This window comes from Petaurus breviceps, unplaced genomic scaffold (genome assembly GCF_028583685.1).
Source record: "Petaurus breviceps papuanus isolate PSGF00001 unplaced genomic scaffold, PetGlider_PUasm1.0 140, whole genome shotgun sequence".
Classification (NCBI taxonomy): Eukaryota; Metazoa; Chordata; class Mammalia; order Diprotodontia; family Petauridae; genus Petaurus; species Petaurus breviceps.
The window spans coordinates 44515145-44531856 of NW_027185698.1; the positions used below are offsets into that span (position 1 = coordinate 44515145).

The window sequence follows — 16712 nt, forward strand, 5'->3', positions numbered from 1 at the left end:
CCCAAGGTCACACAGGATTCCAATTCAGACCCTGTGATTCCAAAGTCAGTGCTCTTTTCTTTGCACTAATGAAAAGAAGGAAGGAGAGAAGGAAGGAAGGAAGGAAGGAAGGAAGGAAGGAAGGAAGGAAAGAAGAAAGGAAGGGTAGGAAGGAGAAAGGAAAGAAGGAGGAAGAAAGGAAGTGAAGTAAGGGAAGAAGAAAAAAGTAAGAAGGAAGGAGAAAAGGAAGAAAAAAGGAGGAGGAAGAAAGGAAGGAGGAAGAAGGAACAGAAATAAAGAATGAGAGAAGGCGAAGGGAAGGGGAAGAGCCAGAGAAGGGGGGCTAACATTTTCCCTGGCATCTTAGGCTCCTCCTTGGTTAAAGGTAAGCTCTGCCACTACAAACAGGTAATGGGAAAGCAAGCAAGGAGGTGGGGGAAGGGAGGGGAAGCTAAGTGGGCCAACTGGTTTCTTTATTGGGACCTGAGACAGCTGCCTGCCTCCTTCCCCCCAATTCCTCTTGGCCCATGGGCTCAGTTGGCCCCTACGGCTTTCTCCAACCCCACCTATGGAAAAGGCTGGTTCTCGTTCTCTCTCTCTCTCTGTCTCTCTCTCTGTCTCTCTGTCTCTCTCTCTCTGTCTCTCTCTCTCTCTCTCTGTCTCTCTCTGTCTCTCTCTCTCTGTCTCTCTCTCTCTGTCTCTGTCTCTCTCTCTCTGTCTCTCTCTCTCCTTCTCGGCTCTGTCCCTGCAGCTTTCCAGCCTGCCCTTTTAAGAACCAAGTCCAGCAGTATCATTCCCTTAGGGAAAAGCTCTCTTCTTTAGACTGGCCTTTCCTGACCTAGGCAGAGTGCTGCTGCCACCACTAATTAGCTGTACAACCTTCGGTAACTCACTTTCCCTCCCTGGCAAGCTTGAAACAACAACCCAGATTGGGCTCACTTCCCAACATCTGTCCACTCATTCTTCCCACAGAACTCTCCCTTGTAACAAAGTACAGCTAAACAAAACCAATCAGTCCTCCTGTCAGGTCTGACTGTGCGTCCCATCCATAGTCTGCCCCTAGGATCCACAACGCTTAGCCAAGAGGAGGCCACCGGGCTGATGGAGCAGAGTTCTGATTTCGGACTATGCTGTTCTCTGGGCTCATTTTCCTCTCTGATAGTTATTCCTGTTGCACACACAGGGCTGTGCTGAGGATCAATTGAGCTAACACAGGCCTTAGAACATGCTTTGTAGCTGAAAAAGCCTTTACAAAGTGTGAGCAGTTATTAGCTGAATTGTCAAGCAACTTTTCAGATCATGGGACAGTTAGGGCACTGAGTCCAATCTCATCTGACAGGTAAGGAAATTGAGGAGATCTACCATCCAAGGCCCAGGTCTGAGCAGAGGCAAGGATCAAGCACACAGAAAGAGGCTCAGAAATATTAAATATTTAGTTCTCCTTTTGGGAGCCTCAGTTTCCCTTGCTGTAAAAGTCCAAAAGATCGGACTAAATCAGTGCTTTGGGTTTTGATATCATACGCCATGATTAAAAAACAACTTTTGGGATCGCATACCATCTTGGGGAGGGGGAGAAAATTTAAAACTTGTGGAAGTGAATGTGGAAAGCTAAAAATAAATAAACTTATTAAAAACATATACCACCCTCCCCCCCCAAACCCAAACAACTCTTGGGCAGCATGTGCCAAATATCCTACTGGATGCTGTTGTCTTTCTAGAGAACATTAACAGCTCAGGTGAAGGCGTCGTAGTGGAGTGAAGAGAACCCAGGATTTGGTATTAGAAGATCTGGGTTTAAATCCTTGCTCTGCTATTCTGTAAAGTGGGTGGGTGGGAGGTTGTAAGCCAGCTGACTGTTAAAGGCTGCACCGCCCCCCCCCCCCCCCAAGCTCTACATTCTGTGGTCACAGAACTGTCACCATTGTAATACAGCTGCAAACAAAAGGAAAATTAACTGTGCTAATTATAAGATGCCTGTTTCCCAGCTCCTGAAACTCTACAGAAATGAGGGCCTGGCTATTAGTGTCTCTCTGGAGTCATAAATCTTAGCCCCCGGGAGCAAAGAACAATGCCAGGGCGGGGGGAGGTGGGGCCGGGGAACGCGACAAGCTGCCCCTTGGCAGGTACTGGGAAGGCCCGGTACCCGATGCTGTGCCCTTGCCAAAGATCACTGGGATACGCGGGCTATGAGTTCACCTGCCTGGGTAGCGTTTGCCACCAGTAACTCCCCATATGTCCCCAGAGACTTTCCTTGGCTGCTTCTATCAGGGGTGGGGCCAGGGTTGGCATCTCCATCCTCCCAAGGTGGTGTGTCAATCAATTTAAAATAGACTTAAATTGAAAAGAACTCACATATCGTGACTGAAGGGGACTGACACTGAAGCCTGCTCCCCACTTCCCGGCCAAGAGAGATGGACTCAGGCCCCACAATGGGAGATGGAGAGATTACACACAGACAGTAGGACCATTCACTTTGCTTGCCTATGTAGATTTGTTATAAGGGTTTTGCATTTTCTTTTCTTTTTTCTTTTTCCACCAGAGGTGGGAAGGAGAGAAAATAAATGCTTATTAATTGAAAAGGAATTAAAAAACACACAGACTCTTTTTTTTTTTTTTGCCTTTTTGGAGGGCAATTGGGGTTAAGTAATTTGCCCAAGGGTCACATGGCCAGTTTTTTTGTGTGGGTGTTAAGTGTCTGAGGCCTGAATGGAATTTGGGTCCTCCTGACTCCCAGGCTGGCGCTTCACTCATTGTGCCACCTAGCTGCCCCGAGCACACACACTCTTGAGCCCAAGTTGAGAAGTCAAGACAAGGGGCTAGACACATACACTCCACCTCTGCCAGTATCATGTACATAACCAGTAAGGGACCTTAGAGGTGGAGTACAACCTCCTCATTTTACAGGTGAGGAAACTGAGGCCCAGAGGGATGAAGTGACCCACATGGCAGCAGGATTTGAACTTGGGTCTTCCTGACTCTGAGCCTCAAACTCTTTCCACACGTCTTACCTAGTAGCACTTTTTTTTTCTTTTTGGAGGGGGGAAGGTAGGGCAATTGGGGTTAAGTGACTTACCCAAGGTCACACTGTTAGTAAGACTAGTAGTGCTTTTTGTTGTCTCTTGTTCAGTCGTTTCAGTCCTGTCTGACTCTCTCTGACCCCATTTGGAGTTTTCTTGGTAGAGATACTGGAGTGGTTTGCCATTTCCTTCTCCACCTCATTTTACAGATGAGGAAACTGAGGTAAGCATGGTTAAATGACTTGTACAGGGTCACACAGCTAATAGGTATCTAAGGCCGCATTTGAACTCAGGTCTTCCTGACTCCAGGGCTGGCATTCTCTATCCACTGTGTTCATTTCTATTCATAATAATAGCAATTACAGCTATGCCCATCTGCTTTTAAAGTTTGCTTACAGAGCACTGTCCTCACAACAACCATAAGAAATAGGTAGGACAAATATCCCCACTTTTCAGATGAGGACACTGAGGCTCAGAAGTAAAGTAATTTAGTAACAAAGTTTCCTAGCTCCTCAGGATCAGTTAGGGACTTGAGCCCAGGTCTCCTGACTTCAAATTCAGTTCTCTTATAAACATGATTATCTTGTCAATAGCAGGTGCAGGGTACAGGAGGGGTCAGGAGCCCCAAGGCCCTCAGGGATGCCGATTTTTAAGTATCTTGGTTCCAAAGGCTCTCTTCCTACTCCAGAGCCCTGAACTCTCTTGGCTTAAGGCATCCCATATAACCAGTGCCACCTGAACCAACGCAGCCAGAGGCGACTTCTATCAAAGGCCACCTTCCCAGGGCCTTACTGGAAACAGAGGCGGAGGAATTCAGCTGGAGTGGGGTGGCCCTGGGGGCTGGCCAACATTTTGAGGGGTGGCAGGGAAGAGGGCAAAGGGCCAACCGCTAGGGCTCCTAGCACCTGGCCTGCCCTCCCCTCCTAGGACCCCCAGACAGACCCTGTCTCTACTCTCTCAGTCTTTTGTGTTGTCTTCTTTCCCTTTTCCTCATGGTACTGCCTTTGGCTTCCGCTGTAGATTTCTAATTTGTTCCTGGTTTTGTCCAAGGGCCCATTTCCCTCCGATTGCCTCTTTGTGTGTTGAGCCGTTACTGGGCATGGAGGGATGGGGGAGGGACGGGGACGGATGGACAGAGAACATAAACTCTGCCACCCACCTCGGGCAGCCTGGCCTCCCCCAGATTCCCCCTTCCTTCCCTTCCTCCCAGGGTTCTAAGAATGGAGCCCACTGGGAGGTCAGACACACAGCACATCTGCCCTGGGTTTTCTCTGATACCACAGATACTCATAAGCCAGAAGGACTCCCTGGCAGGCAGTGTGCAGTCAGGAGATTATGACCTCAAACCTGGGTCATTTAGTCTGATATCCTCATTTTTATAGAAGATGAGCTGAGGGCCCAAGAGGTTAAGTGATTTGCTCAGGGTCACACAGATAATATGGCTAAGCTAGGACCCAAACAATAATTCTCTAACTCCAAATAGAGCCCCCCCCCTGTGACTGGTGTTCAAACCTAGATTCTGATGAACTACATTTCCCATATGTGAAATAAAGGCACTGGGTTAGACACTCTCTCACGTTCATCCCAGCTTAAGATCTCAGGATCTAATCAGCTGTCCTTAAGAGGAAGCAAGCACCCCATCGCAGGAAACCTTCAAGCAGAGATGACTTTTACTTAGGTCCACATTACAGCAGAAGCCCTCAGAGGGTCTGAAGTTCTAACTGGTCCCAAAACATTATTTTCTTCCTGTTCTACAAAAGTAGCTTAAACACAATCTAATCTATCATCACACTTCTCCCCCTACCCCCAAAACATCATCAAACTTATTCGACCTTGGACAAATCCCCTTTCCTTTTTTTGGGTCTCAGTTTCCTCCTCTGTAAGATGGGCAGAGGTTAGATTAGAAGATTGCTAAGGTCCATTTCAACTTCAAATCTCCTGAAATGCCTATGAAAATCATGCCTGCTGTTGACAGGGGCAGAGGTGGGTTTTTTGTTTATTTAAAGAAAGGGAGGCAATTCATTTTCACCCTTTAAAAAATGTACATACCAGCGCTGGCTAGGGAACCATAAATCACTGACGAGGAAATAAGGTTGTTGGTGGAAAACAGGTGTGTGCGCATTTATGTGTAGGTGCAGTATTAATGGGGGAGCTGGGAAGAGGGGAGGGATGAAGGTATGAAGGAGCAAAAGGGGAAAAAAACCTGTCAATGCTACAGAGTGAACTGGTCTTGGGGACCATGTATACCCCTCAACAAAAGCACACTGACCAGTCCCAGCTCTTTCCAGGGTCCTTCACTCGAGTTGTACCCCCCTCCCTATCCACTGCTCATTTACTTATTGGGGGAAAGGCTGTGACCACCCATCTTTACTTGAATGACCAATTAAAACTGGGCGCTTCACTTGGAATAATTAACAAGCCGAGCATCCGTTGAACAATTAGGGGAGGCCTTGCCATTCTGCCTGAGCAGGAATCCAGTCTAATTGTATAATAGGCCTGATGGAGGCCTGGACCGAAAGGCGATGTAATTGGCCGTAACACTGTTTCTTTAAAGGTGCTGCAGCTCCCAAATAAACAGATACGGTTGGGGAGGGGGGGAGGAAGAGATAATTTTGCTTTTTTTCCCTCGGTGGCAGGAGAAGACAGCTGGACAGCTGCAGAGATGTAAGGGGGGCTGCTAAAAGTAACTTGGCTCTGGCCACTTCAGCAAGTAATCCCAGGGCAGGAGAAGGGGAGGGCCCAGCTTGGCCTCCTAATTAGGAGAAAGACTTACCCTCCCTGCTTTCCAGTCACCTTGTTCACACTTGTCCTTAAAGCACTTTGCTTGTGATGTTGTATATTAAAGTCATCTGGGATGGGGCCTGCTAGTGCCCCTTCCTCCCAAATCATGCTGAACTAATTAAATTTATTTGTATTTCTTTAAAAAAAAAAAAGGCTTCTGTATATATTTGTCTATATCCTTGTCTCCCACATTAAAATGTGTGCTCATTGAAACTAGGGGTTGTTTAATCCATCTTTGTACCCCCAGCACCTGGTACAATACCCAGCATACAGCAGACACTTACTAAATGCTGACTGATTCTGTTACTGGACTCTGAGTTTCCATAAGGCAGATATTGATCTATTCCTTCCTTTGCTGTTGTTTTTCAATCGTGTCCAACCCTTTGTGACTCAATTGAAGTTTTCTTGGCAGAGATACTGGAGTGGTTTGCTATTTCCTTCTCTAGCTCATTTTACCAATCAGGAAACTGAGGCAAGCAGGGTTAAGTGACTTGTCCAGGGTCACACAGCTACTAAGTGTCTGAGGCCAGATTTGAACTCATGAAGATGTGTTTACCTGACTCCAGGCCTGGCACTCTATTCCCTGTGCCACCTAGCTGTCCTTATTTCCCTCAACTCCCCCAAAACTAAACCCAACAGAGGGTGGGGCAGAAATCCAGATTATGGGGGTTAGAAAAGAGAACATTGTAAAGCCTGTCAAAGGGGCAAGGAGGTGTCAGTCACTCTTTTCCACCCGTCTGCTGTAAAGCCTTACTCACCATGGAGGGGCAGGTGAGGAAGGTCAGGATCCACAGGTTGCTCTGGCACAGCTAGAGGTAAATTGTATATGAACAGATGATCAGTGCAGACATAGCTCTGTGCACATGAGTCCCTAAAATGTTTCCACATCCATTCTCAGAAATAAGCCATCAGTGAAGGAGGCAGGCAAGGTTCACTGTCCCCATTTCACAGTCAATAAGCATTTCTAAGTGCCTGCTATTGCAACAGTCCAGGTACGAGGTGACCAGGAAAGTGAGCCTGAGGAGATCTGGTCTTTTGTCCAAGGTCTGAAGTTACTGCAGAGGCAGAGCTAGGAATCCATCCCAAGTCTCCAAAGGACCAGTCCAAATGCTCTCATCTTGTTTGGGGGTGGGGGTGGCTGGAAGTTCAATGAACACTTGTTCTGCCTTGAAAACCATCAGATTCTAGGCTTTAGAAGTAGAAGGGACTTTAGAGGTGATTGAGTCTAGCCTTCCCCCCCTTTTTTTACAGAGGGGGAAACTGAGGGCCAGAGAGGGTAAGGGACAGGTCTAAGGTCACATAAAGAGTAAGGGGTAGGAAGTGGAACTCATCATGGAGTTGGAATGCCTGAGATGTCCTGTTTCACTAGATGCCTCCTCCCTGCCCCAGGCTAAGTGGATGAACACCTCAAGAAACAGGTAACTTATTACCTCTCCCAAGGCAGCCCACTCAACCTTTGGACAGCCTGATAGTTGGTTAGAAAGACTTCCCTTCTGTATGGAGCCAAAATCTACCAAATCTGGGGTTCTTTCTGCTCTTCCGTATCTCCAAAACAAACACCTTGGGTGACCTTCAGTTCAAAACAAGGCAGTGAAAGTTTCTACCAAAGATGGGAATTTCCTTGTCATCTCTGGTCTCATCGGCCTACAGGGCCTACAGGACTTAAACCTTCAATGGGCAAGAGCCAAGGAATGAAGGTGCCAACAGCTGCTGCCTCAGGCGCAGGCACATCCTTGTATCTGGGACTTCGATGGAGTCTACACCTACCTTCCTACCTACGGCCCTGCTCTGGCCTGGCCTGCCCACGGCATCCCTCAGACTGGCTTCGTCATTTCACTCAAAGTGGAGAATGGGGCTTTTTATATCTTCCCATGTGTGCCTTGTAGGACCCTCCCTTCCCCAGAGTTCTCTCTCTCTCTCTCTTCCAAGAACAGAGAGAGCCTCTCTAACCTGGTCTAAAAATACACGTGGCATCTCAAAAAAAAAATATCCACACAGGGGCAAGAGAAACACACACACACACACACACACACACACATGCACATGCATACACACACGCCCTCCCTCCTCTCTCAGGCACAAAAAGTCCTTCATTTGGGGATCCCGGTTGCTAAGATCTGCTGATGTTTGCTGCTATTTTGTCCGAGGGAAGAAGGGAGAATTGTGCCTAAATGAGGAGTTTTGTCCCTCCCGCACCCCACCCCCCATATTAATGAATAAGCTTCGCAGCCCACTAACTGCTGCTGCTGGGGCTCCTTGGCACCTGAGACTGTAATTACCGGCCCTCCCCTTACGAGGCTCCAGGGGAACAGACCCAGGACAGTGAGGACCTGTCTCAGAGAGGCTGCAGGCTGAACACTGAAACACATTTCCAGCCAGGCTGAAAAGAAGCCAACGCACATACAGCTGACCTGGAACTCAAATACAGGGCATTTGTTGACCAAGACACACACACACACACACACACACACACACACACACACGTTTAAAGTGTATGTTAAAAAAGAAAAAAAAAGAAAAACAACAAAAAACCACCCAAGCCAAGATCATTGCTGGCAATCTGATGAGAGTGGGCTCCTGGGTCTGGACAGGCCGGCCTGGCCCCAAAGCACTAGGGTAGGAAGACATAGAGTTCCTGACCTCAGGAAGCCCACAGGGGAAGGTCCACAAAGCTTTTCCACAAGGAGGGGCCTCTCTGGGGACCCTCTCCCTGGACTGTCGTTTAGAGCCCCTCATTTTTCATGCCATAGCTGTATTTGGGTGGCTGCTTGGCTCCATTTCAACAAGTGCTACTGGAAAAAATGCTGATGGGCCACCTAAAGCTAGGGAGATACTGAGTTTAGAGAAGACATGGCCCTTGCCCTTCATAGTCTAGTCTGACCATTGACAACACCTAGCACATTTCCAGAGAGCTTTAAGGTTTACATACAGAACCTTATCCTCAAATCCGATGAAGCAGGAAGGACAGTTATGATCGCCCTCATGTTATGAATGGGGAGCTCAGAGAAGCTTTGTCTAATTTTCCTATTATCACAAAGCAAGTAAATATTTGAGCTGGGTTAGAAACCCAGTCTTATGACCTGTGCCTTTCCCAGTATGCTTTATCATTTCCTTGGCTAACTACATTGGAAAGGGGAAACAAGTCACTCTATGAGGTCCAAAGGAGGTCATTACCAATGGGGATGGGGGAAAGAGAATCATGGCAGGCTTCCTGGAAGAGGTGGTATAGTGTACCGAGCCCTGGAGTCTGAGTAAGGAAGATCTAGTTTCAAATTCCACTGGAGAACAGCAATATTGTTTGATGCAGAATTGTGAATAACTTAGCTATTCTCAGCAATACAATGATCCAAGACAATCACAAAAGACTAATGAGGAAGCATACTATCCACCTCCAGAGAAAGAACTGATACTGATTGAATCCAGACTGATTGGATTGAAAAAAATGGCATTTTTCATTTCTTTCTTTCTTTTTGTTTTTACTTTTATTCAAGTATTCTTTTATGATATGACTAATATGGAAATGTTCGATATGATTACACACGTATAACCTGTATCTGTTTGCTTCCTGTCTCTGGGAGGGAAGAGGGAAGGGATAGAACTTGGAACTCAAAACTTTAAATAAAAATGCTAAAAAATTTAAAAAACAAGCACATTTCACCTGAGGCACTTATTGTCTGCGTGATCAAATCATCTGACCGGTTTGTGCATCTCAGGTGTAATTCTATGGACAAAGACCTGAAGGCTGGAGGCTGAAGGGTGGGGCAGACACACCAGGCCAGCATGGATGGACAGAACAGAGATGAGTGTGAGACCGCAGGGTGCCACCCACCATCATTTTTCATTCTCCCTCCTTCTAGACTGTAAAATGAAGGACAGGGCTAGGTGACCTGAGTAAGGGATATTGAAAAGTACCATGGCATTCTGGGTACTAGATTTGGAGTCTGGAAAACCTGGGTTCAAATCCTGCTCTAGGCACTCTACTAGCTGTGTGGACCTGGGCAAATTCCTTAACATCTCTTAGCCTCAGTTTCCTCATCTGTAAAAATGGGGATAATAAAAGCACCTATTACCTGCCAGGATTGTGGTGCTGATATTTGTAACATGCTCTGCAAACCTTACAGAAATATCCATTATTGTTAAGTTACTTATCCTTGATATAATAATTCACATTTCTACAGTGTTTTAGGGTGTACAAAGCACTTTCCTAACCAAAACTTTGTGAAACAGTGAAATCATTAGCACCTCCATTCTAGAGATGAAATGAGGCCCAGAGAGGGCAAAGTACTGATTCACCCAAAATGGGGGAAAGTTCAGAAGGCACATTCTTGCTCCTAATCTCACGTGATCTATGAGACTTTACTGTGCACTCTCCTGGTCAGTTATCTGGAGGTAAGAAGGGAACAGGGCAGAGTGGGGAGGGAAGGATTTACTCCACTTGGGGTGGGTGATCCAAGCTCTCTGCTGGGTCTGATAGGACCCAGGTCTGGAGCAAGCCCATGGACAGAAATTAAAGATGCATCTGGCCGGATAATCACATTATGCTCTCTTCAGCAATTTAATGAGTCTTCCCACGTACTCCCAAGGAATGGCAAGGCCAGAGACTGCTCTCAGAGTGAATGTGTAACCCCCTATTTCAGCCTCCATCTTAATAAAGCACCCATTGAACTCTCCCACCCCTCAAAAAGAGAAAAAAGGACCCCAAGTCCTTACCTGCATCTTCTCCTTCATCCTCATCATCTTCATCATCACCAGAGGATGGAGACTCTTGGAAAATAGAAAAAAGGTGGGGAAGGAGGGGTAGGGAGAGGAGGAGAAAGCATTCATCACTCCAGGTCTGAGAGGGAGTCTAGCCTGGATTAGCCAGGGTTAGGAGCTATCCCCAAACCCGACAAGATAAACTTCACACCCATTTCTTGTTCGTGTGCATATCAAGTCCCCCACCCCTTTACAAAGTAGCCCCTTATCTGTCCAACAGGAAGCACAGCCTCCTCTCTGAATACCCAGAAAACAGGGGTCTTGGACAAGGTCACTGATAGACTGAGTGTCTGAGGAGACGGACAGTCCAGCCTCCTTGTAAGGGCAGGAATCCCTTGTAGACCTTTTTAAAGAGGGGGAAAGAAGTGAGTGTGAATGTCTTCACTCAGCCTCTGATGACATATCTTCTGGGATGGGGAGCTGTATTCACAACACAGGTCCCATCTATTGCTGGGTGGTTGTTAGGAATGATGAGTAAAGATGCATAACTGTGTTTTGAAAGCATTCAGTGTCATTATGATCAGAAAGTCCCTAGGCAGATAAGGAGAATCCTGTCTATGTGGTGTCCTTCACACATTCAAAATGGCAGTCTTTCTGCTTTAATAGCCTCTTAACAGGTCTGCTTGTCTCTGTCTTCATTTATCTCACCATTTTATTATCTGAAGATGTTACTGCTTTGCTCAAAAATCTTCCATGGCTCTCAACTGCCCCCTAGCATTCAAAGCCCACCACAAACTAGTGAAAAGAGTTCTCCCTTCCACACATACTATGCCTCAGTCCCAAACTGGAATAACTCTCTATGCAGTGAATTGATTGGGCCTCTGTACCTACCCTACCTAGGCCTTGGAGTACCTTCCACCTTCCCTTTCTTCCCCTGGCTAATTAATCTCTTTTGTTCCCTTAAAGGCCAGCTCAAAATGGTTGCTCCCTCCAGGAAGCCCACCCACCTGAGAGAACCTTCCCTTTGCTTGTTTCTCTCTACTGCTCTGTCACTTAGAACTGTGAATTATAGTTATCTGTGTAAGCTCTGAGGGCAGGGGTCCTGTCTGATCTCCAAACACTGGTCTCCAAACACTGTAGATTTATAAATGCTCAACAAATTTTTAAAAAAATCATTGAAAAAAATAATAGTAGTCAGTGATGTTTTTAGAACACTCCAAAATTGTTACAGTACTTTCCCCAGTACAATAATCCTATAAGACAGGCAGTGACATTACTGTATAGATAAAAACACTGAGTCTCAGATGAGGGGAATGATTTACTCAGGGTCACATAGCTAATATGTGTCAGGGTCAGGACTTGAACCAGATCCCCTGATTTTAAGATTAGCCCTCTTTTCCTTGCACTGGGACTACCACAGATTACAAAGATCTTTGTGGGTCAGTGGAAAGGATGGCTGGATTTTGAGTCAGAAGCTCTGGTTCTGAATTCTCATCCTGCCAGCTACCACCTGGGCTATTCTAGGCCAGTTACTTAACTTTTCCATAAAATGAAGGGCTTGGAGGGGAGAGCCTTGTAAGCCCTAAATTTATGATCCCCTCCAGCCATGGCTTTTAAGTCAGGGCACAGGCCCTGGTGCTAAGGGCTCAGATTAACTGACCCCTATGGCTGGGCAAAGTCATCCTGAATTCCTGCCAGCTTTCCCAACTAGGAGATTGGGGATAGCAGTTCCCTTCCTGAGCAGGGTCAGAAGAGTATTGAGAGAAGACACGGCCATCCCAAGTCATTGGACCCAGAAGTCTGGCAGGTGAGGAGGGAGGCAGGGTAAAGTCAACTTCTTTAACTTTAAAGGGTCCCCTCCCCGATTCTGTCCTTTCCTCTTCACTGCCCTCCCCACAGCGGCTTGCCTGAGGTGGGACCTTGTCATCTTAGGGGTGAGAGGAGAACTGGTTCTGTTGTTCTTTGCAGACTGGGTCCTCTCTGGGCTCATCCTCATTGCTAAGGCCCTGTACTAAACAGGACACCAGAACCTGAGTGAGGAGAGCACCTGGGTTTGAATCTCATCTCTATTATTTTCTAGCTCTGTTACCTTGGGCAAGTCACTTCAATCAATCAATCAACCAATATATATTAAGAACCTACTATGTGCCAAGCTCTTCTGAGGGTCACCTGGAAGCTCCCTTTGGTCTCTGAATGCTGTGAGCCATTACAAAGGGGGTGTATTCCCCAGACAACAGGGGAACACTCCCATGCTCAGGATCATGGGAAAAGCCTCCCTCTCCCAACCCTGACAATGCCAAGTTTACAGGTGAGGCAGGCACCGAGCCCCTGCTCAGTGGATGATAAACATGCTTCTCTTATACCAAGATGACATACCCCCTTTACTCCCATTAGGAGAAGATGGACTTTGTTCTGTCTCCAGCAATGGGGATGAGCAGCAGTGAGCCATTCACACCCTCACCTCCTCCTCTAGACCAGAAGTGTCAATCAAAGACCCCACTGAATGTGGCCTACAACACACATGAACGTGACCTGAGCCCCATTAAAATGGGATTGGCTAACATTTCACAAAATACGTAAAAATTCAATAAAAGAGAAATATTGCATTTTAAATCTTAGTCGATGTGCAATCTGAAGGCATCTGAATGTACCAATGAGTGGCCCCCGGTTTCTGTTTGACACCCCTGGTATAGAATCAGTCTGGTCAGGTCAATCACAGAGTGGGTGTCTGGACCCATGACTGTGGACCCATTCACATTTCAAAACCAGCCACTGTTTCTGCCTTGGCTGAACTGGAAGGAAACAAGATGCCTGAGCCTTTGGGCTAAGATAAGAGGCCCCAGTGCACTTGGGGCCTTGGCTTCTCTGAGGCTGCTGCTGCCTTGCTGTGATTCTAGAGGGCCAGGGCCCCCACCAGGGCCACGCAGATCACAGGTCACCCCTTCCCTCTCACCTGTGTCTCTCTTATCCAGAAGCTTCCATAAACCACTCCTAGAACATCCCTACCACCCAGGGTGTCCTGGGAAGGCCCCTCTTGGCCATCTTACATTTCTGGGCATATTGGGGGGCATTTTTGTTAAAATACTTTTTAGAACCAGAGGGTCATAAATCTAGATTAAAAAAAAGGGACCAAAGAGTTAAGAGCCAATGACCTTGGAAGTCATCGAGTCCAAGCTCTATTTTATAGATAAGGAAAATGAGGCCAAGATTTGCTATGGTCACAAGCAAAATTTGGCTAAGCCAAAATTTGAAACCGGGTCCTCTGGTTCCCAACCCAGTGCTCTCTCCACCATGCTACTTTGCTGTTCTCTGCAACTATTACCACATGGTTCCTGGTCCTTATGATTCCTGGGAAACAGGCCAGGCAGCTGATATTATCCTTTTGTAGATAGGGAAAATGAGGCATAGAAAGGTAAAGACTTTTCTCTAAGTCACACAGCAAATTAGTGGCAGAGCCTCAGTGCATACAGGGGTCTCCTCACCCCAGGTCTGGTACCCTTTCCTCTGGGCCATGTAGGAATGTAGGATTACAAGCAGAAGATTAGGGAAGACAAAGTGAGAGCTTCCCAATTCTTGCTGCTACTGTTGGGGGCATTCTTGCTGCTACTGTTGGGGGCCCCCTTGGAGCTCCTTCCCATGCTCTCTCTAGACACAGCCCTGGCACAGGACAGAGAACTGGGCAGAATCAAATGGGGGTGGGGGGATGGAAAGGCATGAGCCAGGACCACCAGGAAAGAAGTTCAAATTACCTATTTATGTTGGGGCTGGTATTAGCCGTGGGGGAAAAAATGGAGGTGGAGGGAGTACAGGGAGGGGAGAAGAGGAAGAAGAGAGACTTAGGGTTCCTTTAAAAATTTTCACTTTACCAGCCCCTTAGGCTAGCTGGCTGCTACCCCCAGGAATGGCCCAGGTGTCCTCACTCTAAGACACTTCTTAATGCAGTCCCTCCCCCCAGACAATCTGAGCTGTCCTATCAAAGGCAGAGGGCTCCCTGTCACAGGAGGGTTTCAAATTCAGGCAGTACAAACCATTTATTCTGTTGACCTAGAAGCCCACGTTCAAGCCATGAAGCTCTGAGATTCTGTGAGGGTAATCATGTCTGAGGTCGGGGCCTGTGAGCTGGCCTTCCCCAAAGGGACAGACACCTCTCCTGGCCAGCTCCTCCTAGGACACATCCTGAAGCTCTCCCGTCTTAATAACTGTGCCAATTTAAACGGCCCTGTGGGAATTTAATTCCTCTCTTAACCATTTAATTGACATAACCTTGAAATGTCTGGCCAGGCCTTCGCAGGAGCTCGATGCAAAGCAGATGTGGCTGAAGATGGGCTTGGCTTGCTTGGAACAGATGGGATTTCTAATCTATGGGCAGAATGGAAGTGAACCACAGAGGTTTCCAGTTATGTTATCAGGTAAGGGGAAGAGCCGGAGGCCTGAGGGACAGGAATGAAGGGAGGGATGGAGGGATGCTTTCGGTTTCTTGGGGTATCACAAGAATCCACCTCCCTCATCCTTCGCAGCCCTGGGAAACTTCACTGGTGTTGAACCAGTTGGATGGCAACTGGCTGATTCTGCTAAATTTCTATTCTCACTTTCTTTCCTTTCATTCTTTATTCCCAGGGATGGTTCAATGGTTAGGAGAACAATCTACGCATCATTGAAGGTAATGTAACAACACATTCTAACCTTGATTTGTTGTTTCTGACTTTGGGCAAGTCCCCCTTCCCCCAATCAGGGTCTCAGGTTCTTTCTGTAAAATGGGGAGATTGGACAGAGACAATCTCTAAGGAACCTTCTAGCTCCAAGCTTTCTTCGCTAAGGTCCTTCCAAGCTCAGATATCCAATAACTCTATAAATGAGATAGTCATTTGTGATAGCTCATTTTCTCATTACAAATACCCCTAAATTAAGGAGACCGGATAGGCATTCCTATCCTCGTCTGACAAATGAAGAAACTGACACTGGTTCTGTTTACAAGTCCAAGGTCACACAGCTAGCTAGCACTACCTACTGAACCAAGAGCCCAGGGCTCTGGACTCTGAGTGTGGTCCTCTTTCTGAAGTAATTATTAATATTAACTTACAGCACTTAAAAAAAACACTTTTCATCCACATTCTTTTATTTGAGTATATCAGCAATTTCCATGAAGGAAGAGGGGAGAGAAGCAGCAGAGGAAAAAACAGCTCTGGGAATTGGGGTTAAGAGACCAAAGTTTAAATCTCAGCTCAGCTATAACTAGCTTTGTGACCAGAGGCAAGCCTTCATCTCCTCCTCTGTAAAATAGGGTTTACACACCTACCTGCCTCACAGTGTGGGGAAAACACTTTCTCAAGCCTTAAAGCATAAATATACCATGATTCATGTGTTTATGACTGTGCTGGATTCATGTATCATAACAGTGTAATTCATGTAATCATAATAATGATTCTTTCCCTTTACTAGATGAGGAAACAGAGTCAGAGATGGGATGAGATTGTGTCACTGAAGTATTATTACATCAGATGTAATGACAATTGTCTTCAAATGAAAATGAAGTAGTGTAGCATAGGGAAACAGGGCCATGGATTTGGAGTCCAAGGTCCAATCTGGATTAAATTCCGGGCTCAGTCATGTATGACCTGAGACAGCTCAGTGAAGCTGGGGATTTGGAATCAGGAAACCCCCAGTTAGAATCCTGCCTCAGACACTTCCCAACTGTGTGACCCTGGCAAGTCATTTAACATTTGGCCTCAGTTTCCTCAACTGCAAAAATGGGGATAATAATGGTACCTACCTCTTGGGGTTGTGAGATGAGAACTGTAAAGGGCTCAGCACAGTGGCTGAAGAACATTCATAAATGCTTATCACCACCCTTACTACCCCCTTTCTTCAAAGACAGATGGAACTAGTAATATGGGCACGTGTTAGTGGCATTTTTTGGACTGAACAGAAAGTCAGTGGTCTAAAAGTAGACTTGAATGCCTCAAGGGAGTTGGCTTCCTAGCACAAGGATGAAGGGGTGAAGGAAGGTCCTGCAAGAAGTTACGTGGCTACCACATGTTTAGGCCACTGTATTCTGGGTGCCCTCTGAGGTCCTCCCAGCTCTGACACTGGCTTGCTTAATGACACTGGTCATTAAGCTGGTTGATGATGGAGTGGGGACTGGAGTCCAGCTTTAGCCTTCCCTGAAGACAGGATGACCAGAACCTCCTCTCTTGAAGCCCCCCCACACAGATGGCCTCAGATGGCTCAGGGGACATGAGA

General features: G+C 46.8%; 1 protein-coding gene across 9 annotated transcripts in view; it reads right to left on the reverse strand.

Moving 5' to 3' along the window:
• FGFR3 (fibroblast growth factor receptor 3) overlaps window positions 1-16712 on the reverse strand; it is a 95036-nt gene that overhangs the window by 42002 nt on the left and 36322 nt on the right. For 4 of the 9 annotated variants that reach the window (XM_069071203.1, XM_069071195.1, XM_069071188.1 and 1 more), the window contains exons 4-6: window positions 10488-10541; window positions 6536-6586; window positions 3053-3193 (exon numbers count right to left, since the gene is read on the reverse strand). The exons of 1 other annotated variant lie outside the window; for it this stretch is intronic. In XM_069071203.1, the coding sequence (XP_068927304.1) occupies window positions 3053-3193; window positions 6536-6586; window positions 10488-10541 (246 nt within the window). The remainder of the gene's footprint in view (window positions 1-3052; window positions 3194-6535; window positions 6587-10487; window positions 10542-16712) is intronic. 4 more of the 9 variants (XM_069071234.1, XM_069071226.1, XM_069071218.1 and 1 more) reach the window with 1 other exon arrangement.